At 43.1% G+C, this 23,362-nt stretch overlaps 1 protein-coding gene across 4 annotated transcripts in view; it reads right to left on the minus strand.

The window, feature by feature from the left end:
• The window catches only part of LOC128732307 (ephrin type-B receptor 1), a 232,992-nt gene that overhangs the window by 12,728 nt on the left and 196,902 nt on the right, over positions 1 to 23,362 (minus strand). For 2 of the 4 annotated variants that reach the window (XM_053836532.1, XM_053829500.1), the window contains exons 4-8: positions 6,834 to 8,137; positions 6,471 to 6,745; positions 6,314 to 6,385; positions 6,141 to 6,245; positions 4,857 to 4,904 (exon numbers count right to left, since the gene is read on the minus strand). In XM_053836532.1, the coding sequence (XP_053692507.1) occupies positions 4,857 to 4,904; positions 6,141 to 6,245; positions 6,314 to 6,385; positions 6,471 to 6,745; positions 6,834 to 8,137 (1,804 nt within the window). The remainder of the gene's footprint in view (positions 1 to 4,856; positions 4,905 to 6,140; positions 6,246 to 6,313; positions 6,386 to 6,470; positions 6,746 to 6,833; positions 8,138 to 23,362) is intronic. The other 2 variants (XM_053842935.1, XM_053842286.1) reach the window with 1 other exon arrangement.

Below are 23,362 nucleotides of genomic sequence, written 5' to 3' on the forward strand. Positions count from 1 at the left end.
AATTACTGGCTTTACACGAAAATTTCCGAATATCCAGGTTAGTCTCATACAACCGGTGCTTACATACTGAGAATCTTTTCGTATGGTAATTTAGCATCGTTTGCTTTCGTGTCTCACTCATTGCATTTTTCCGACAGCAGTTGTTTTAGAACGCTATTTTGAATTAATTTGAGCACACTTAGCAATGGTGCGTTTACAAACCGGAAGTTTTATTGAAATCTTATAAACGTGCATTTTAATCGTAAAATCGGTTACCTAGGAACATCGCGCGTTATTTCTATCATATGATTATCAAATATCAAAAACTTGATAGCTTTTATACAGCTCCCTAATAAAGTAATCAGAGTTTTTAAGCAAGTTCTATGATCGAAGGATGCCAAAAGGTATCTCGCGCAGTCAATGTTTTCGATTTAATTGCCAAAATAAACCCGTTTGTCTCAGGACAGCTTTCATGCATAGTAATAAATGTCTATCGGTATTTAATAACTGACTGCGCGCGATTTCGAACAAATTGAATATGTTGATAGCACATAACTTTCGGTGCGGTAAACTGACTTCTCATAGTTTCTTCCTATATCGGTATGTCGGATCTCCACTACCTGTTTCGCAATGGCCACGTAACCAAAAACGTCCTCAAATCGTACGCGAGCTCGAATGACTGTGATCGCACCACCTGCCTCGGTGGATCCAGATCAATTCCTTTCTACTAACAACAACTCCTTCCTGTGACACTTGTGGATGATGCAGAGGATTCCTCGGTCTCTAGTAGCAGCAAGTGTCGGACTAACATTCCTTTCCCTCCCAAATTGACCTGCATGGGCGTGGCCAGCTTTGCTATTGATCATCACAAAGAATTAGATCACCAGAAAATGCACACTGAGAATGATCTGCTACTCCCAAGCATCATTCTGATGGCTCTTTATGCAATCTCAGCTGACCTAGATCAATCGCGGGCAACTCACGGGCGGTCAAACTATGCTATGCTATGCTATGGTTATGGGCATTTTGAGTAGTTTCAACGTAGCTTTAACTAAATTCAACCTATTTACAGGTAGAATCATTTAAGAGTGTAGAATTCAGCATGAAGCAAGAGGCCTGAGAATAAGCCCATGCTTAAGTCATTTTGACATCGAGTGGCCTGATTCTACTAAGATTCGAAACCAAGACCCCTCGCTTGTCTAAGCGAACATTGGTAACCATGCGGCTACAGATCCCCCCACAAAGGGATAGACCGTCATGTATATTACTTAATATCGTTAATGAAGGTGTGATCCACGAGATGATCCTCGCTTACGAAAAAGTCGGATGCCTGGCAGAAATCGAACAGAACCAATATGGCACCGGCAGAGTTTGACATTCAGAACCGGTTCGACGTTTACATTTTTCATTCGATTCTCTTTATGTCAAATGTGACACTTTGAGGCAAGAGAAAAGCGGTTCATCAGTTTTGCAGTTTCGAGCAAAAGGTAAGAGAATAATATGGAACATGATAAAGCAGGTATAATTTAATTGTTAACCTGTTTATTGCAAGCTTCTTGCTGCTACAGTCCGCTGCTGCTGCCCTCCAAAAAAGGAGGGAAAGCTGAATCGGTACAAAACCGGTTTTTATTCGAAACCTCTGGCAGAAATCGAACAGAAATCCGGAAGAAAAACCGTAAGGCGAAATTTCTGCCAGAATCGGTTGTTGTATTTCTGCTAGTTTTCACGGGTGACGGCGGCCAGAAATCCGGCAGAATGTTTGGCAGAAAAAGTTTTTCGCTGCCAGATTTTTGTTCGATTTCTGCCGGACGCGCCTGAAGACCCGTCTTCAGCAAAAGTAGCCAACACCTAGCCTTCGCGGACGAGCTTAACATCATTACTAGAAACTTTCGGGCAGCGAAGGTAGAGTATGACAGACTAAAAAGGGAATCTAGTAGGATTCAGGTCAGATCGAGGCTACGGAGAAAACAACGTTTGCGTCCATGAACAGTGACCATTGACGGCGATGAACTCAAAATGTTGGTTGACGAGCTCATATATTTGGGATCTCTGATCAATACGGTCATCACCTGGTAATACGAGTAAGGAGATTCAACATCGCATTCAAGATGGAAGTCGGGTCTGCCTTTGCTTCCACAAGACGATTCGATCAAAGAGTATATGCCGCTACACAAAGTAAACGATGTACAAAACGCTAATTAGACCATCTTTTACAGACTGTAGCTTTGGTTACAGAAAATACACGTACACTTGCGGTATTTGAACGAAAGGGAGTGCGGACTATTTTTGACGGAGTACAGACGGAAAGCGAAGAGTGCCGCAAGCCTTTAAACCACGAATTACAGGCACTACATTCTACTGATTCCTACTGTATACCTGATAAAACCAGGAAGGTTACGGTGTAGTGACTGCGTTGCAAGAATATCGGACGAACGTGCAGCGAAATCTGTCTTCTTCAAGAATCCCACTGGAACCAGGAATAGGGTGACGCAGTGTGCTAGATGGCTCGACTAGGTTGAAACTAAGTTGCGGATGACGAGGTGCTCAACGAATTGGCGACGAGTGGCCGAGAACCGAGTGGAATGGAGACAAGTTCTCGATACAGCAAGAGCCTCCCCGGTTTTATGATACTAGAGGAGGAGACTACTCCCAGTTGCTAACACTTTTGCATCGAAACGTCACACAGCAGCTTGATTTGGTTTGTATAATGAAGTAGGAAAAGATGTTAATGTGTCTGTGGCAAAACAGCAACGAATTATGGCGACAATGAGCTGTTCAAAATGATGCTTGCAGTAGTTTCAATTGGCGATGTCGATATCAAAGATACATGAAGGACTGGAGACCTTTCTTAGTGGGAAATTAAATTGAGGTTCCTCAAATTGGCAATTTGGAAGCCACACGAAAGAAGTTCTGCTTTAATGAACACAATGGTGGCGTCACTGAAGGGGGCGGAGCACAAATTAATCTAGGCGTGGCCATGGAAGATAGTAGTGTTTCAGATCTCCAATAGGTTGAACGAGAAATCGGGTTGCTGCCAACAAAGCCGCCGATAAGAACCGACTACCAGCAAAGACAGAAAGTAGCTGGCAACGATACTATATGGGATAATTTCCAACATCTGGCAGAAGAAGGTGTTGTTTGTCCTATCTACAAAAAGAGTGATCTCTTTGATTTGACTATCAGAGCATAAAACTGATTAAACCTGGCTACAAAAATCCTTTAGCATATCTTGTTACAAAAGCTATCAACGATAACCCGTTCGGACTCGTAGGGAACTACAAAGTACGTCGTCTGAGTACAAACTGAAAGCGGAGCGTGGCTGTTGGATATGAATCACGATGTTCAGGAGAGATTCCCATCGTACATCTCGCGAAAATCGGTAGGTTACGATGAACCGGATAAATCGTAATGATGCCGGACAAATGCGTAAGGAAAACAATTGTTTTCAGCATCCCCACTGGTCAGTGGGAACACAATGAGCGACATGTGCGACATGGCTTGATCACACCGAGCCAAATGTGAGACATGCGCAATACTCGACCAGATCGAGAGGGACTTCTGAGAAGCCTAGGAAATTGCCGACGACGACTGCTTGAAATAGCACTAGCCACGCCTGCTCTACGCTGACGACGCCGTCCACGATGGATATCTCACCTAAGAGTGTGTGCAATTCGTGGTTCATCCACTTGCGACACTTTCCAATTCCATTTGAACTTCACTATAAATAGTGTATAATACCTATCGTTCGAATACAGCAAATGCACATATGTCTTCCGTAAGCAAAGTTATAGTCTCAAATCCGTAAAAAAACTACTGGTCTGTTCAACTACATGCACCTTTTTAAAGTTGGGTTCTTGCAGTCGTCACCTATTTTATTTAAAAAATTATCTTAAGAGCAGCTTTTTAGTTTGTCTGAAGCAGTAATGGCCGTTATATTTTTACAATTCCTATGACAATGCAGAACTAAATGTTGCTCGACGGGTTAAAAGATACCTAGTAACTGGGAAGATTTATACCCCCTACCATATCCAACAGATTTACCGAAATCTGAGCACCTTTTACAAAAAAATTAGTTTTTATTTTAAAAAAATCATAAATAATTAGGCGTTTTGTTACTCCAAGTTTTATCATGAAAACCAAATCTACTCTTTCTTTTCATATATCGTTACTTTTTCCAAGCGAAAACCTACCAAAAACAGAGACAAAATCGACGGTATTGTTTTTTATCGCTTTTCGGCCAGTACACATTGTTTGAACCTTCTGTTTCGTGCTAGGAGCGGTAACGCTCCATACAGTAATTTTCCAAGTTTTTAGAGACCACAGATAATTGGTTTTAGAAACAAAAAAGTTTTACTCGTGTCCAGCAATTTCGGGGCCCCCAACTGTTGAAGTCAGCTTCAAAGGAGGGGAATGCAAAAAAATTTATAGTGGCCAAATTAACCGTTCGAAATACGATGCTTATTTAAATTGTTCAAATCAATAAAGTGAGTACTGTGACCAAACTTTCCTGTACAATTTTAGTAAATGATTAAATGAAAACAGCTAACAGTACCGAAAGGACAAGTCATACCTAATATTGTCACGAATCTGGGGAAACAATTATCTAAGCTTCGATCGATCGCGTGTGTTAGCTTAGTTTGGCATGACGACAAAGCAAGAAGGAAGAATGGCATCTACATACAAGAGAGATAGAAAGAAAGGAAACTAAACTATATGGAAAGTGGGACTTTGCTAGTTTGGTTCAGTAGTGGGACAATTGGTTGATAGCAGGAAAGAGACAATTTTTCTAAGCAGGATCAACTGCTCTGCGCTAGAGAGTGTCAGTGAATGAGAGACAGGCTGAATGTCTACGCGCGCGCGATAAACAACAAATTTACCATTGTTTTTCATCGTTTTCACGATCGGCGTTGTGTCCATTGCGTGAACTATAATTGAGAAAGAAAGATATAAAAAAGTAGAAGAAGCACACAAACAATAGTGTATCGTCTTGGTTGGTCGGAATGATGATGAGTGTAAAGAGACACTTGGAGGCAAAACCAGCCACGGTCGGTTTTAATGATTATGTTGTATTAAAAAAAAACGAATAGGTAAGGATAGAAAGTGCTAGTAACACACAAAAAAACAGCTAGAAATAATTGTAGGTACTGCTTTTCATACTCAGGAACAGGCATCGAAAGAAGTAGTGCAAAAAACACACGCACAAAAAAACACATAAAAAAGCAAACATCAAGTAAATGGCAAAATATACACATGCGACACTACTGTTGGAGTTCTACGTCCAATTATCCCATCCTATATGGTCGGTGTTAAGTCAGACCAAACCAAGTGACAAAACTATGATTTCGAGAAAAACGCGTTCAAAGTTTGCTGCTCTGTATGGTTTATAGCTATCAATCGTTCGAAATCATCCCATAACTTGGCTGTTCGCAACATTTATGCAGTCTGATTAGAGTAAAATGTAGCTTAGAAATTTCTTGATCGTTTGCTGTCACTAACTCATTTTTTTTAAATTTTGCGGCTTAGTCCGATCTGATTTTTGGGAACGGGACAATTGGGTGTAGAACAACGTAGTTTACTTTAAAAGAGCAAGCTAATAACAAGTTGAATTTTGAAAAAGAATATATCATTATTCAGCAATCACTTGCTGTCTGTGCCGAGGTCAAATCAAATTTCAATCGGCTTTGCCACTTACTATAGGTCACTACAAGTCCTGCTCGGATGGGAACCCGAACCGAAATTTACGGAGGCAAATTGTTTGGGTGCGCGGTTGAGGGAAGGTTCACAAATGAGATGCACAATAGGAATAGAGAAAAATATGAGGTGAGGATTTCGTCACGGCTCGTATCTTGCACCTATGTCGATGCTGTGCTACTCCACCAAGGGAGTAGCAGCACGCACTCAGGTCAGTCACAATCTACTCAGGGGTTTCGGTTGCATGATCACCGGTTGGAGGCTATCGCATTTCTGCCTAGCGTTTGCGGATGAAGGAGTCTAGGATGGGGGGCGGGGGCGTTCATTTTTTTCTAAAACATAAAAACTCGGATCTCTATTGGTAGCAACCAAAAGTTGGTGGATTTGGCGAGGGATAACTAGCTTATACAGCAGGCAGTAACAGGTGGATGGGTGGAGCAGTAGAAGTTGGAAAACTTGACTCAAATTACCTTCGTTGCTGGCGTAGTCCAACGGCAGCGGTAGATGATTGTTGGTCTTTTTATCGATGTCGTCGTGGCTCTTCGAGCGCAGAAATAGAACGGTGACAACGATCACTACAATGGTTGACGTTAAATTACCATAAAAAGTTATTCGAGGGATAAGTTTATGAGCGACAACTTACCTAAGACTAAGATGAAAACAACTGCAACTGTTGAACCAGCAACAATTCGCATTTGAAAGGAATCGTCGTACACTAAAAAAAACGAAACAGAAACGGCGTTTGAACTCATGTTCATAATGATTTTAAATGAAGACAAAGATTTGCAGCAAAAATTCACCTGGACTGACACTCTGATGCGTCTGAGCGTACACGATGTTACTGAAGGTGCCCCAGCCGTTTAGCGTCTTACACCGCACCTGAAATCCGTACTCGGTGTTCTCCTGCAGTTCGCTGATATGAATCTTGGATTCTTTGGTGCTCAGCACCGATTTGTTCATAGCGTCCACCTCCGACTTCGGGAACCACCGTACCTCGTAGTACTCGATTGGTGAATCGCTGTGCATCGGTTTGTCCCAAACCAGATCGACCTCCCTGTTGGTGATGGCAATTACTCTGTCGAAGGAAAAATAAATAAAATTCAACGTAAAGTTTTGATAGAAAGTTCGACCGAAACTAAGTTCTTCATCATGATCATACTCACTTCACATTGAAGACCGTACTGAGGATGGCCGATTCAGTGGTAAACGTAATCTCCGCAAACTCGGTCTTGATGTCGTCCAGATCGGATGACGATCGAGCCTGGTTGGGTGCTTCCGTTGCATGATGATAATGATTTCCATTGAAACCTCCGCTGCTGTTGTCATAACCGGCACCACCACTAGCGCCTTGCGGCGGTTCGGGACTAATAAGATAGGACACTCCATGCTGGGAGTGAATCTGCACCGTGTAGGTGGTTACCGGTTCCAGATTTGTCAGCGTCAGCTTCGTGTCATTGAACGTTTCCGTGGACGGATTGAACACGACATTGGATGTGCATGCCGAACACTTTATCCGAAACACAATGTCACTTCGATACTTCGTATCCAGCTGTTCATCGACCGCTCGCTGCGGTGCGTTCCACGAAAGAATGGCACTGGTTTGATCGATAAACAGCAGGGTAAGATTTGTTGGCGGTCCTGGAGGTTTGTAACATGGCATGTGTTTCCCATCCCGCGGATGACGATAGTGTCCACTCAGGCAGGGACAAAATGGTGACCCGATTTTGTTGGTTTTCGAGTTCAGTGGACAGATCGTGCAGGTTTCCACTTCCGCCGAACGGAATTTGCCCACCGGGCAAACGTTGCAGGTCTGTTTTTCATGGTCCGGTTCGTAGCCAACCTTGCAGCGGCATCCACCGCTCAGAATCGTCCACTTACCGTCCCCTTTGCACAGATAGGTCGGTGTTTCGTATGCTTCCGCATTCTCGACGCAAATACCCGTCTGCTGCTCGATGATTGTAATTTCCCGTCCGGTCGGTGTCTCATTGAAATGAGCAAAATTTACCGTGACGGCCGGACACGTGATATAGTACACCTTCACGGCTAGCACGCTGATGCAGGCTCCTTGATCCCGGAAGGCAAAATAGACACCCTTCTTTGTGACGGCTATACTTTTAACTTCCACATTTATGTCCACATCGGAGTTTTGGTTGAACCGACCCTCACCGGCAGCGATCCGGCCGATCAATTTATAACTTTCCGGCTGCCAAGGAGGTGGCTCTCGCGTCGCTGCATCAAACTCGTAGAACAGCAAACTGAACGTCTCCTTACACGAGAGGGCATTACCCGGAAACAGTGAACAATCCCGGATGGTGAAGTGAATCTCGATGTACAGCCTGTTAGCCGGTCCCCGGTCGATGAACGGCGACCACAGCCAGTTGTTGACGTTGTTGTAGGCCACGTCGCACACCACATAACTGCGCCAGTTGATGCCCTTCACAAAATTGGTGAACGATTCCTCCACCCACTGCAACGAGAAAATAGAGAAGGAAAAATAATCGGACATTAGACGGATGTTTCAAAACGGAGCCGGCAGCTGCAGCTGCGGCTGCGGTGGCAGTGGCAACGGCGGTCGTTGACTAGCAATAAATTATGACTGACAAGCATTTCGGTGCAAATTAGAATCATTTTTATCGCTTTCTCCCTTCCCCCATGCAACTGTGTTCGCATGTGAAACTAACCCTAGATTGATAGGCGTGCAGGGAAAGTAGGCCTGCTGCTTGGTTGAGCAATAATCGATCGAAAACAATTGGATTAGAATCGGATTTAATTGATCGCTGCCAGTCCGATAAACGAACCGACTAGCGGTCCGCGGAATGGTGCTGCTACAATGTTGTTTACGATTATATTGGGCCTAGATTTATAGCCTATCACACTGTGCGTGCAGACAGGACTAGTTGCTTTACGAAATCAGCTCAGCCGAGTGAGGCTATTGGGAACCATAATGACCAGCATCGAACATAGTGTAATTATTTGAGAAAAAAAATCGTGTCACTCAATTTGCAATTTGTAATTTGCTCAATTCAAGTTCAGAGTTATTGCAAATGTGTGTCATCAAACCGGTGTAAAATTGTTCAATTTAGCGGAAGAAAATGTCCAACGCACCACGGTCCTACGGAAGGAAGGTTTTATTAGAGTAAATTACCCCAGAAAATCATAACCTTTGTTTGTCGAGTTGTGACCATTCCCGGGCAGCATTCATTCGAGCGAACATCAGGGACACATAGGTATAATGTTTACGTGCAATAAAAAAAGAAAACTTGACCACAGTACTTGCGGCACAATCAAACGAAATATCTCCTATTATTAGAGAGCTGCTACTGCTGTTTGTTATCCAGTCTTTCATAGTTAATATATAAAAATAAAAAAAAGAAGCAAAATAGCGCGGAACAAAAATTCAAATAAATTATACCTATCTATATGTTAGCTTTGATGACATACAGCAGGCGCATTCCTCAACACAACACATCTGTCTAGTTTCCTTTTTTCCTGAAAACCTGTTCTGGTAAATCGCAACTTTCGCAACCTTTTATTCCGAGAGTAGGTCCATTGTAAGTACGCCGTTCAATTGTGAAATGAGACTGTTGAGCTTGAGAGTGATGCTGTTTCTTTCAAACGGTACGATTGAAGAGCAACAGAGTACGATTTACACGCTACTACATGAGCAAGTTGTAGGTTTTCAAAGCAAACATTCAAAACTATTTAATAAATTATAATGTTTGCTTAATTTTACCCCTTGAAGGTGAAGGTACCGCTTTTAAAGTGTATTTACGACCTGTTGTAGACAATTGAACTGTTTTGTCACGGAAAAAGCGCATTAATTTTGAGTAACCATTTTGAAAAACTGGTCAACAACTTTTATTGTTTCAAAGTCTGGCTAAACGTAAATTTGGACGCCCCTCGTGCTTCACCGGTACCGCTCCTTGTGGTAGGAACTGGAACCATTTGATATAACTTTGTTTACATGTTTACAAAGAACAACTGGTGCAAGTTTTGTCAAAATATTCTACCACGTTGCGGAGCAGTATAGAATGGAAGTCGAACGACGTAAAAAAATCTTGCACAAACACCTTAAAAATCCAGAGTGGTCTGAGTCTGGAGTGGAGCAAAGTTGACTAAAGTGCTAAAAATACCAAAATCAACAGTGTGTAATGTTCTAAAAGGTTATAAGGAGAACCTAGGTGTAGAAAGGCGGCAAAGAACTTTTAAGAAAGCCGCAACTAAGGACCGAAAGCTGAAGGGGAAAATATTGAGGTGCGCTAAGTCTAATCTTACCCTCAAAAAAATCGGCACGTCAAGTTTACGTGAAAACACAGGTAATTCTCATCCATCACACTTTTCATGTAACATTCACGTGAATTGTTGGTAACTCGCACTCATACTAACTAGTTTACGTGCGATCCCGGTAAATGTTATCATCTTTCCCATTAATTAGTACATGAAGTTCATGTAAGTTGCGGTACAGAAGTTTACATGATTTTCCACGTGGATGCGACGTGTCGATTTTTTTGAGTGTAGCATCTCCATCCGGGATATGGCTAGAAGGTACGATGCCAACTATTACACACCGCGAAATATTCTCGCTCGAGAAGGCTATAGGTCTTACAGTCAGTGCCAGTAAATATCCGAATCGGCACTTGAAACAAAACTTGGTAGCCAAGGAGTGTGCTACTGTGTTACCTGACTCACTGCGAAATGCGTTGTATTCGCGGTATCGTGTTGGTTCGAAAGGTTTCGAAAAATATCGCCCTTGTATCGAAAATCTCGTTAATTTTGATCACTAAAAATAACGTACTTAAACGTTATATTTCATGTGCCAGTAGTACGCAATAATTGTATTGTGAAACTGAATTGTTATTTATGCAACTTTTTACAAATTAAATGCAATAACAAAAGCACAACTTACAAAAAATCGTTTGTTATCGATATTAACTGCATATGCGTTATAAACGAATAAAGCGTATGATTACGTTTTATTTCAATAATACGTATATTCGCAGTGAGTCAGGTAAAACAGTAGGTGTTTGTACGAGCAAGTTTTGACGAAATTCAACAGATGTATCTTAATGGTCGACGAAACCTACGTGAAAATGAATTTTAAGCAACTTTCCGGTCAAAAATTTTACATTGCAACTGGGTGCGGCGATATGCCAGGCAAGGCCATACAGTAACCGGCACAAAAAAAGATCCACCCCAGTATGAAAGAAATTTTCAACAAACTTGTTTTTTTTTCTCGAACAAACCATGATTTAAATTGAAGAAACATAAAAGCACTGACGAACTGACATGACACGTAGAAGAAAATCCATTACAAACCATCGTCCTACACATTTTGCTTGCACACTAGCACCCTCTGTTATGCATGTTGCGGAGTAGCTTGCATTTGCAGGGTTTTACGCCGTAGGGTTTTTACATTTATTTCGTTTTATACTGAAAACTCGAAGCAACACTCGCGTGCCGCGATGTGGTCATGTTGCGAAACATGCTTTTTTGAAATGATGAAATTAATGCGAGTGTCTCGTCTGTTTGTCTGTGATAAAAGTTAAGCTTCAAACTTCATTTTGGTATACAAACATTAATGGTATTTGTTTAAAATACATTTAAATAAAATTTTCTCAGAAAAAAGATCCACTTCATGTTTTTAAACGAAACAATAATTAAAACAAATTATTAGTAGTCAATATGACCTCCTTTGGCCTTAATCACAAATTAAAGACACATGTTTTCGATTAAGGAGGCATGTTTTCGACGAGGTGCTGTAGGTCCGAATCGTTCCAAACCTTTTGCAGAGCCGCAAAATACGTTTGTTTGTTTGTCACATATGTTTTATTCATCTTGTTGCCAAGTATAGCCCAAAGATTTTCAATTGGGTTCAAATCGGGTTTTGGGGTGATCATTCCATTGATTTGATGCGGGTTGACCAGAAGAATGCTCGTGTTTTCTTCGCTGTGTGCTGGGGTCGTTGTCTTGCTGGAACGTATAATAGAGGTTTTCCGTCAGATCGTACCCCTTCTTTTCTTATTTTTTCTTGAAAGTACTCCCAATACGAGTGACAATGGTGCAAAAATATATTTTTTTCATCGACTCTAGAATTTACTATGATTTTTTAAAGAATGCAAAATTGTAAGAATGTTTAATTTCTTCCAAAGCACGAATGTTAAGTTTTAAAACATGCGTTTCGGCTGCACTGTTAATTAAAACTATCAGATTTTCTGGCAGCATTGCACAACAGATTTTGACATATATGTATCAGCGGCTGAGTGAAGAGGGCAAAACGAATGAAAAGTTAATGCTTACCTTCTTTTTCCTTTTTGGGTGTTCCTTGCCACATGAGTAAAGAGTGGCACAAATGGTTTCGAAGTGGTGAAAATAGAGGACAATGGTACAAAAAGACTCCGCACTGTCCTGTATTCTAACAGCTGGTTGCGAAGTCTGTCGTATAAAAACCGAAGGTCAAATTTCTATAACGGAATTAGCACCCATGCTTTGCTTTTTGGTACAAAAAGGCGTGTAATACATAGGAGAAGTGACGGGTTGAAATATACGAATTTTATTTTTTTTAATTTTTACAGTATTAAAGAAAGTTTTATATGGATATCATTTCCAAGAGTCAAAACCCAACATTTAATGAAAAAAAAATTTTTGACGGAAAACCTCTATTATTCTCCAGTCCCATATTAAGCAACGACTCCTCCAAGTTCTCTCAAAATGTCGATATACACTTCTGCCGTAATAAAGCCGTTGATATGGGCCAAATTTCCTACGCTGAACCACGAGAAACAGCCTCAACCCATATTGTTTCCAACGCCGTATTTCATTGTTGGCTGTAGAGGTCTATCATAGTGCCCCTCATCGCTCTTCCGCCAAGCTCAAATTTTGGCTCATCTGACCAGATGACATATTTCCAGAACTCCAGGGGCTTGTTGATGTGGTTTCTAGCGTTTTTTTTTGTTGACCTTGCTGATTGTCGGTTACTTTTTTGCAAAATAGCTCTTCAAACCCCGCTCTGCAATGCATCGTCGAATGGTGCGATCAGAAATGGTCAACTTCAAGTTTTTCCTAACCGCACGCACGGTTGTGCGTGGATCTTTCTTAATCTCCCGGATGATCAGGTCGTCGGTTCACGCACTACTCTGGCGTTCGCTCCTCTTCCCGGTCGATCAGCGACATTTCCGAGCTGTTGCTGTTTCAGTATTATCGGCTCACTCCATACTTCTCCGCTATTATTCGTTGAGCTTCGTTGCGCTTAGCATCACGCATAATAAGGTTTCGGACCTGCATTGAAATTTTGCCTCCGGTCATTTTCCCACAGCTTCTACAGCTCTAAAACAAATCCTTTTTATCACTTGAAGTTGTCTTACGATTTCTACAATGAACAATGAAACTTCAAAAACAATGAAGTGTCAAAATCGGGGGGTTCAACAACGTGAACTACACGGAAAAAAATTACGATGGTGGATGGTTTTTTCTGCCATACTTAGAAAAACTGAAAATTTTATTCAAATGTTTTTTAAATAAACATCATTGATGTTTCCACAGCAAAATATAGTTTGGAGGTTAACTTTTATGTTCCTCAAATTGAAATCATGGCACAAGTTTGTTGAAAATTTCTTTTATACTGGGGTGGACTTTTTTGTGCCGGTCACTGTAATAGTGCAATCTGGCAAGGAATATGTGGCTGTGGACTGAAGACTGAGCCTTACAACACGTCCTCAACAATGACATAACGTGTATGCATGGAAGAATGCTTGAAGAAACGGATTTTTCCGTTCATTCATAAACATAAAAGTAACGTTATATATTGGCCTGATTTAGCCAGCTGTCATTACTCTAAGTCAAGTGGTGCTAGAGTCCTATGCAGCTAATGATGTCGATTTCGTTCCAAAAGAGATGAACCTTCCAAAATATGGAGTTTTGACCCATTGAAAGATTTTGGGCAATTGTCAAACAACGACTACGGCCAAGCGGTAAAACAGTCAACAGTAGGTAGTAAAGAAATGCGTTTAAAGTGGTAGAAATATGCTGATTCGGTAGCATTTTCATTTACCATGCAGAGTATGATGAGTTCTATTAAGAAAAAGGTACGAAATTTTATCAGAATCAGAGAAATACAGTAGTGTTACACTGTGAAACTGAAAAATACTGCAATCTTATCAATTATGGATTTTTCTGCGACACTCCAATCCCGAGTTATAGCCTATTATATGCATCCAAATTTACTTTTATCCATGCTTTAACAGTTTCGGTCAATCACGGATTTATGTAGGATGGTTGTGTGACCCCTCGTCAAAAATTCAAAGGAGCTGTAGTTGTTAACGAGCCGTTGGCCTTGCGAATGATTAATGCCAATAAAATTATTCCACTGTCGCTAACAACAATAACTTTCATTTTGTAATTTGTTATTTATTCGTACAATTCATCGGACAATTTGAAAATTACTTAATGATTAGTATTTACATTGTCATGTGCAAGAATTCGTTGGCAGCAAATACGTGATGGTTCGTCAAAATTAAAAAAGTCGGCAAAGCAGTTGAATTGTCTGGTCATGCAAGCGATGAGAGAGTTGACAGCATATTACGTTAAACAGGAGTCTTCCTGTAGCATCATTCTAGGTCGTAAAACTCTTGAAGGTGCGTGGGTTCCGATTTGCGATAGCAGGTCCGGTGCATCATATTCGCCAGTTAAAAGCTTGCAGACAAAGATTGATAAGATAAAGATTACGAAATCTGTCTATGTGGACGAAGTGTGCTTAAACCCAACAGATGACAGCGGTTTTCGTACGGCGTTAAGTACTGCTGATCCCTCCAGGGAAGATGACGAAGTGCATATCGAACCCTATTCAGTTTGACTCCGGAAATTTCGTAATCGAATTCTGTTGTGCTTCTAGTGCGATGAAAACTGATGACGCAACATTTCTTCACACTCAGTAACAAACATTTGATTTCTTACGCACCAGTCACTAAACAAATCCAGCAGCTTCTGCAACATCCTGCAGTCCTCGATTCTTCTGACTAAGATAGATTTTCAGATCATCAGCGAAGAAAAGCCTTCCACCTTCATTGAGTAGTATCGCTGCATCATTTCAACTTTCTGCAACTTTCTGAGGGGCTGGTACCGAATAGTCGAAACACAAGTGGCCGAATAACTAATAGGCAGAAGGCCGAACCCGAATCACGAAAGGCCGAACCCCTATTTAGCTGAGTCTGGAGGGGCTCACATGAGAAAATAATTTTTTTCGGAATGCCTAAATTATTATTCACCGGTGATTGGCCTTCTGAAGCACCTGTCGCAACTGCTCTGCAATTGCGATGCTCTTGCATTATCTAGTCATAACTACTTTGAAAGTTTCCTTCTTATTCAGTATCTAGTATGGAACCTAAATCCCAAAAAGGTCATTGGTTTGGTTTCATGAACTACTAGCTGACCCGACAAACTTTGTATTGTCACAAATTAAACTGTGTTGTACATAAATCCTGAATCTCGGATGACCTTTATCACAATCTCGAGTTTTGCAAGTTTCTGAGGAGTTCATGGGTGTTTTAATATACAAATTTTTCTCACAGTAAAATAGAAAACAACTCCCTCCATTTCTTAGCCTGATAAAATAAAGTGGATAGCAATTATATATTCCCCATCATTACAAACCATTTCGCCGAATACCATTTTGCAGACCACCAATTTTCGGTTGACCATAACGCGGAATATAGTTTCGCAGAATACCAATTCGCGAAAAACCTTACGCGGGATGTACCATTTCACGGAAAATCTTTTCATAGAAAGTACTATTTCGCAGGGGTGACCCAACTGAAGGAAAGTAATAGAGGTCAGTAGAACTAGGAAAATAAATAAACCTAGATAGAGGTGATCTTTACGGGGGGCTGAATTTAGTTCCATTTGCTTGATTAGTTCTCGAGTTATGAGGAAATTTGTATTTCATTTGTATCGGAGCCCGCTTCTTAATGGGGGGGAGGGGTCTCTTACCATCCTTAGAACCTTCCCTGGTCCTAAAAACCTCTACATGCAAATTTTCACGCCGATTGGTTCAGTAGTTTTCGATTCTATAAGGAACATCCCGACAGACAGACCGACAGAAATTCATTTTTATAGGTATAGATGTAGTACCGAATTGGGGTACAGGATTACAACTATTTAGCTCAACTGCAAGTGACCTTTTACCTTCTGGCATATAAACAAAAACGCTGTCTTCATCAAAGATTAACTTAAAGAAGACGGACCTTTCAAACGGAAGCGGAACCTTTTAAACCAATTTGTAGCAGATTATATAATCTTGTAAAAGAAAAATGAACGGAAAGTCATTTTAGTTAATCCCATAAAAACCGTAACGTCTTAATGAACAGATATTATTAAATAGAATGCGAAGTTAATCAAACATTATTTCCGGATTAAAACTGCAAAACAAACAACTAATCGCCAGGTCGATTGAGATCAAATCGTGCCGGTCCGCCAGCGCCATTCTTATTTCCTGTGCTGCTGCCCATTGATTCTTAACATCGTCGTTCATCGAAGTTTCCCGTTTTATTCCTTTCTTCCACCGCCGCCACCGCACCGCAGCAAAACGACCAGGCCAGAAACGAGCATAATTGTGCATATCGAATCCAGACACCTTCGTTCGGGTCTTCGTCGTTCGAGGTTTTGTAGCTTTTGATAAAATTTTAAGTTTTCCTCGAAAATTTTTAATGACCCATCATCCTCCTCCTCCTCCTCCTCTGGAGGTTATAATAAACTTCGGCACCAATCAAAAGGTGCCGTAAGCCCCTCCAGAAAGAAAGCCTATTTCCATTCGCACGGGTCTTAGATGCTCTCACGAGTTCGCCTTCCTCGCGGGCTGCCCCTCGATAGATTGTTTCGATGTTGTGTTTTTTTATTGCATGTAAAATGCTTGTGTCCCACATTTTTTTTTTTCTTCGTTCGTTCAAAACTGACAGCAGCCAGCCAGTCAGCCGAGCCGGGCAGGCAGGCAGTCCTCCATTGTGATCCATCACCTATCAAACCTTGCGCGCTGGCTGTGTGCCGATTTTGAATGCCTGTTTTAGAGCGGCCAGGCGTTTCTCTCGAACTGCACTTTGCCACGGTAGATTTTCGCATTTAGATAAAATTATCAGGTCTATTCTTCGAAGCGCTTATTTGGCCTTTTTCGGGCTGCTGGTGTTTTGGTTGTTGTTTTTTTTTATTTTTTGTGTTGCGCGCTGCTCAACGTTTCAGAGTTTCGATTCTTCAGTGGAAGACTCGCACTGTTTGATTCGGTTCAAAAGAGACGCTCTGCCTTTTAGGTGGATCGGTTTATACTGCTTCAATTATGGCAAGACAAACTTTACGACAACGTCGTCGATCAGCCTCGGATTACGGTTTTTAAAATTACCGATTATACTCTTAATTTTTTACACCTGCACCTCCCCTCACCGGAGGTGCGGCGTGCGAGCAGATTGCGACCCATCCACGATGGCAAGACATTTTTTTTCTTCATTTCATCTCTTGCTGCAGCACAGCCAGAAGTAGGGAGGCCAAAGAAAGCGACAAACAACAGGTTTCCAGCGTCTTGCAAGAGTTGCTTGAGAAAATTGCCAAACGCTTTGGACAGCACATCCCCAGAAGCCGTTGTCGGTTTCAAAGCGAAAGACAGCAGCAGCAGCAGCAACCCCCGCTGGTGGATGCTGCCACCCGTTCTGTTTTTCTGACCCGTATCCAGACGCTTTTCTTAGCATTGTTGCATTAAACAACAACAACAACAGCACGCCTCAATTGGTTGGTTTTGAAGTAAACAGCCGGAAGGAGTGTGCCAGTAGGATGTAGTCTACTGTGCTGCGAAACAGCTAATCTTCGGCCACCGTCTTGTGATGAAAATCAATCGAAAGAAAAGCAAGCGGCAACCCGATACCCGGGCCGGCTGCGCTCTAGAAATGGCTGAAAATGTCCCTCTGGGGCACACGACGCGCCGGAGAATGACTTGCACTGTATAGAGGTTCAACGGTCAGACGTTCAGTGAAATTTGCTGATAAATAGTTTCCTTTGCAACGCGAAGTGCAATCAAACAGCAAACAAATGGGAAAGTTGTAGAGAACTCGAGCCTGGATTGGGGGTGAGTTTCGATTATATGAAAGTTTTTTAAACTAGTTCAACATATTCTTCATTTTACGATTTTGTTTTGATTGATCGCTTGGTCGGTTCGCTAAATAATACCCAATTGCAGCATAACTGTCCTTGGCAAAGGAAATAAATAAAGTTTTACAGCTTGTTTTATTTTTTTCAATTCGAAAGCCATTTTTTCAATAATCTCGTTAAAGTTGTTATTGAGAAGTTAAGAATGGTTTGCCCGTAGCCTGTAGGCGATAGCACTTATACGTATAATTGTACACGGACAGAAGGACAATACGCCTCCACTCAATGATTACGCCGCATGGAGTCTAAACTGTCCTATATATCAAACTATGAAACATAAACAGATGGCGAATGACCAAATGGTTAATACCACATTAAATAAATAAAAAAAAATTAACAGAAAGTGGCCATTGATAATACTTTATAGCAATTAACGGTCAAGCGTGAAATAAATGCGCGAAATTACTCAGAGGACATTTGGAAACCTCCAATCACGGCAACTCAGTCGCGTCCCCCCAGCCAGCACTCATCGTAGTCGTCTCGGTCCGATCCTGTGATTGCGTGCTGATGGAGAGGTGATCTTTCATCAAGCTTGTCACAGATGTGGTTAATTGTGATAACAACTTGTCTGGATGGGACGCTTTATTCTGCGTTGAGGTTACTTATCTAACATTTTCTAACAGGCTCGAGTACGAACATTAGAACTACCCTGACACGTGTGGTGTTTCTTACTATATACTATCGGAATGTCAGAGGATTTACAGTGAAACTTAAAGAGTTTTTGAATGCGGTATAAGACAACGAGCCTCTCGACGCATATTTGAATTTGGACTGAGAGAAACTGTTATTGAGAAACCCAGCAGTTCTAGTTTCTCTGGAGCTGTAACACTAAACCATACCTTAATCTTCCGGACCTGCGCCGGTGTGCTACTAATGCCGATTTTTTAAAGCCCATAGATTCAACCTCCGGCTGGTAAATGGCTGGGTAATGCGTAACATCGGTACCCCGCGTACCTGCAGTTATAAAGTAGACCCCGCAGTGGTCATTAGCCTCTTATCCAGCAACTCCTCTCCCTACCTCCTCGTGGTACCAGACGGAATACGAGCAACCTTGGTGGAGATCGGGTAACCAACCCCGGTGGAAGCTAAAGTCGTATACCGACAGGGAAGGAGGCACTCATGCATCTGCTGAGCGTGTGGGCAAAAGGAACAGCCTTGCCAGCCGAGAGCGTCTGACTCCAGGTTAGGAGCGGCTCGCGACGGCGATTCCACTGCACGGTAAATCGCCGTTTCCGTACCAGGTATGCGCCTGTATCCCAGGTTAGGGGCGGCATACAACAGCGACTGATCCGGAGCGGACGGCTGACTTATGAAACGCTTTGTCTCGCCAGCTATACCCAAGACAGCAGCCCTGTCCGCGAGACTAGGCATCGCAGCCCAAGTAAGGCAGTATGCTTAAACAACTTTCGCTAAGAGAAATTCAGGAAAGGAACTACAACCGGATAATCGGCATGGACCCAGGCAAAAGAAAAAGGACAACGATTATTGGAAACTTGGTACTTGGAATGTCAGGAATCTACTTGAACCGGCACGCACGGGTATCCTGGCAAGAGAGCTGCAGAAAATGAAGGTCGAGGTTGCAGCCATCTAGGAAGCGCAGTGGCCGAAGACGGGAGAACGCGAATTCCGCGCAGTAGATCCTATTGCGGGCACAACATTCAAGTATTACATCTACTACTGTGGCGGCGATAAAGCAGAGCATGGAGTCGGATTCGTATTACATGGAAAACAAATGAAGCGTGTCATTAGGTGGAGGCCCATCAATGACCGTCTATGCGTGTTGAGAATTAAGGGCAAATTCTTCAACTACAGTCTGATAAATGTGTACGCACCGACGAACGACAAGCCCGATGACGTAAAAGAGGCGTTCTATGATCTTCTCGACAGAACATATGGAGAGTGCCCAAGACATGACATAAAGATAGTCATCGGGGATACAAATGCACAGGTCGGACGTGAAGAGTTCTTTCGTCCCGTTATTGGTAGAGAAAGCCTCCATTCTACCACAAACGACAATGGCCTGAGGCTAATCAACTTCGCTGCAGCCAGAGGAATGGTTATCTGTAGTACCCATTTTGCACGATGGAACATTCGGAAACACACCTGGAAACACCCTAATGGAGAGGCCTGCTCTCAGATCGACCACGTTCTGGTTGATGGCCGGCACTTTTCTGATGTCGCACACGTGCGATCCTTCCGGGGACCAAACGTTGACTCGGACCACTATCTCGTAGTAAGCAAGATCCGCGCCCGGTTGTCCAACGTATTCAAATCGAAGCCAACGAGGAAGATACGACTGAACATTCGGCGTTTATCAACGGGGGGAGTTGCTGCAGAGTACTCTCGGAAGACTGATGAGCGGATCGGTGAACCTCTCGGAGAGAACCTGAACGAACAGTGGAGACACATCCACGACGCGATCAGTACTACAGCGCGGGAAGTGTTGGGTTCTACTGCTGCAACCACTTCCAGTGAGTGGTTTGACGCAGAGTGCCAGCGAGTGACTGATGAGAAAAATCGAGCCAGAAGTCACATTTTGGCTACAACTGTGACACGCCAGAGCAGAGAGAGATACCGAGATGCTAGAGCTGCCCAAAAAAACTTCACCGTCGTAAGAAACGTCAGCACTGGGATCGCGATCTTGCGGAGGCGGAGAATTGCTTAGAGAGGCACGATACAAGAAGCTTCTTTAATACGATCAACGGAATCCGAACCGTGCCAACCCCTGTTATATGCAACGACAAGGAGGGGAATATGATTACCGAAAGATCGGAGGTGGTTAGGCGTTGGAAACAATATTTCGATGCATTGTTGAATGGTGAACAAGATGGAGCGGTCAACAGAAACAGGATAACGATTGAGGATGATGGACAAGCTGTGGATCCACCAACTTTGGACGAGGTTAGGAAAGCAGCGAGAGAGCTGAAAAACGGCAAAGCAGCTGGAAAGGACGGCATCCCCGCCGAACTTTTGAAAGTCGGGAGCGAACGGCTGTATTGTGCAATCCTTCAAGTTATACTAAAGGTATGGACTGAGGAGGAATTACCTACGGACTGGTTGGAAGGTCTCATATGCCCAATTTACAAAAAGGGCCATCGACTCGAATGCAGCAATTATCGAGGTATTACTCTCCTCAATTCTGCATACAAAATTCTCTCCCGCATCCTGTTTCTCAGACTGAGGCCGTTACAGGAAACCTTTGTTGGCGAATACCAGTGCGGTTTTCGAGAGGGACGCTCCACGACCGACCAAATGTTCACCTTGCGACAGATCCTCGATAAATTCCGGGAATTCAATTTTCTGACTCATCATCTGTTTATAGACTTCAAGGCGGCGTACGATTCAGTTAAACGAAACGAGCTGTGGCAGATTATGCTTGAACATGGTTTTCCAACAAAACTGATTAGGCTGATACGTGCTACCCTTGATGGTTCAAAATCAAGCGTCAGGATAGCGGGTGAGACTTCGGACTCGTTTGTGACGTTAGATGGTTTGAAGCAAGGTAACGGACTATCGAACTTGCTGTTGAACATTGCATTGAAAGGTGCTATTCGAAGGGCCGGCGTGCAGAGAAGCGGTACCATTATCACGAAATCTCATATGCTCCTAGGGTTCGCGGACTCGATGTCGTCCGCGTTAATCATCGGTGTTAACCGTAGAGCTGTGGAAGAAGCGTACACGCATCTTAAAGAGGAAGCTGCGAGGATAGGGCTTATCATAAATTTTACCAAAACAAAGTATATGATGGCTGGTAGAGAGCGTGGTAGCCCTTCGGGTGTTGGAACTGCGGTGGTGATAGATGGAGGTACTTTTGAAGTGGTCGACGAATTTGTTTACCTTGGTACGTTAGTGACATGTGACAACGATGTGAGCGGTGAAGTAAAAAGACGGATAGCGGCTGCCAACAGAGCCTTCTACGGGATTACGTAGCCAGCTGAGGTCCCGTAGCCTACAACTCCGTACAAAACTCGCGCTCTATAAGACGCTAATTCTCCCGGTGGTACTCTACGGCCACGAAACGTGGACGTTGAAAGAGAGCGACCGACGAGCTTTTGGCGTTTTCGATCGTAAGATGGTGCGATCAATTCTTGACGGCATATTAGACGAAGAAGTGTGGCGCAGGCGCATGAATCATGAAATATACCAAGTGTACAAAGATGCGGATATTGTGAAGCGACTAAAATACGGCAGGCTACAATGGGCTGGCCACGTAGCAAGGATACCGGATGAGAGGCCAGCGAAAACAATATTCAGCAGAGAACCCGACAGAGGCCGACGACTTCGAGGCAAACCCCGTACCCGTTGGATGAGCGCTGTTGACGAGGATGTTAGAACAGCGGGTGTTAGGGGCGACTGGAGAGTGGCAGCCCAAGACCGAATAATGTGGAGACGGCTCCTGAATTCGGCATTGATTCGATAAGCGGATTGTCGCCGAAAAAGTAAAGTAAGTAAGTAAGATTCAACCTCCAACGTAACACTCTAATTGATAATAATATGACTCAAATACTAAACATGAAACTAGCTGCTGAACTCGAGAAGAAATTTGTGCAAAGATACTATATTGATACGGAATTTTCAGAACCACTGGTTCCAATTGGTGAACCAAACTCGTAAGGGCTACGTACCTAAACCTGACATGTGCAGGGACGAGGGAGGAGATCTAATCACAAACGAGCGCGAGGTGGTCGACAGGTAGAAGCAGCATTTCGATGAGCACCTCAACGGCGATATAGCAGCAGGAGACGCAATGGAAGTTAACCTTAGCGTGCCGGCTATCCCGATCTCGAAGAGATCCGGCGAGAAATTCGTCAACTGAAGAATAATAGAGCCGCCGGAAAGGACCGACACCCTGCCTACAGAGCTCTGCCTACCAAAATGGCCAAGAACCGCTAGCAACGGCACTTTATTGGATAATTTCTAGGATTTGGGAGGAGGAGAAACTACCGGGGAAGTAGAAGGAAGGTGTAGTCTGTCCCATCTATAAAAAAGGTGACCGGCTAGACTGCTGTAACTACCGCGGCATCACGTTTACGTCAACGCCGCCTACAAGGTGCTCTCCCAGATTTTGTTGCGTTGTCTATCCCTAATAGCAAGAGAATTCGTAGAGCAGTATCAGGCGGGCTTTATGGGAGCCCGTGCAACTACGGATCAAATTATTACTCTCCGACAAATCTTCCAGAAATGTCGAGAGTACAACGTGCCCACGCATCACATTTTCGTGGATTTCAGGGCAGCATCCGATACAGTTGAACGAGAACAACTGTGGCAGATAATGTACGAGTACAGTTTTCCGGACAATCTGACGCGGCTGATCAAAGCTACTCTGGAGCGAGTGATGTGCTACGTGCGCGTTTCGGGGACACTCTCGAGTCCTTTCGAATCGCGCAGAGGGTTGCGGCAAGGGGATGGACTGTCCTGTATGTTATTCAATGTCGCTCTTGAAGGTGTGATCTTGCGAGCGGGCATCGAAACGATCTTCAACAAGAGTTGCCAACTCCTAGCCTTCGCAGAAGAC

Source organism: Sabethes cyaneus, chromosome 1 (genome assembly GCF_943734655.1).
Source record: "Sabethes cyaneus chromosome 1, idSabCyanKW18_F2, whole genome shotgun sequence".
Classification (NCBI taxonomy): Eukaryota; Metazoa; Arthropoda; class Insecta; order Diptera; family Culicidae; genus Sabethes; species Sabethes cyaneus.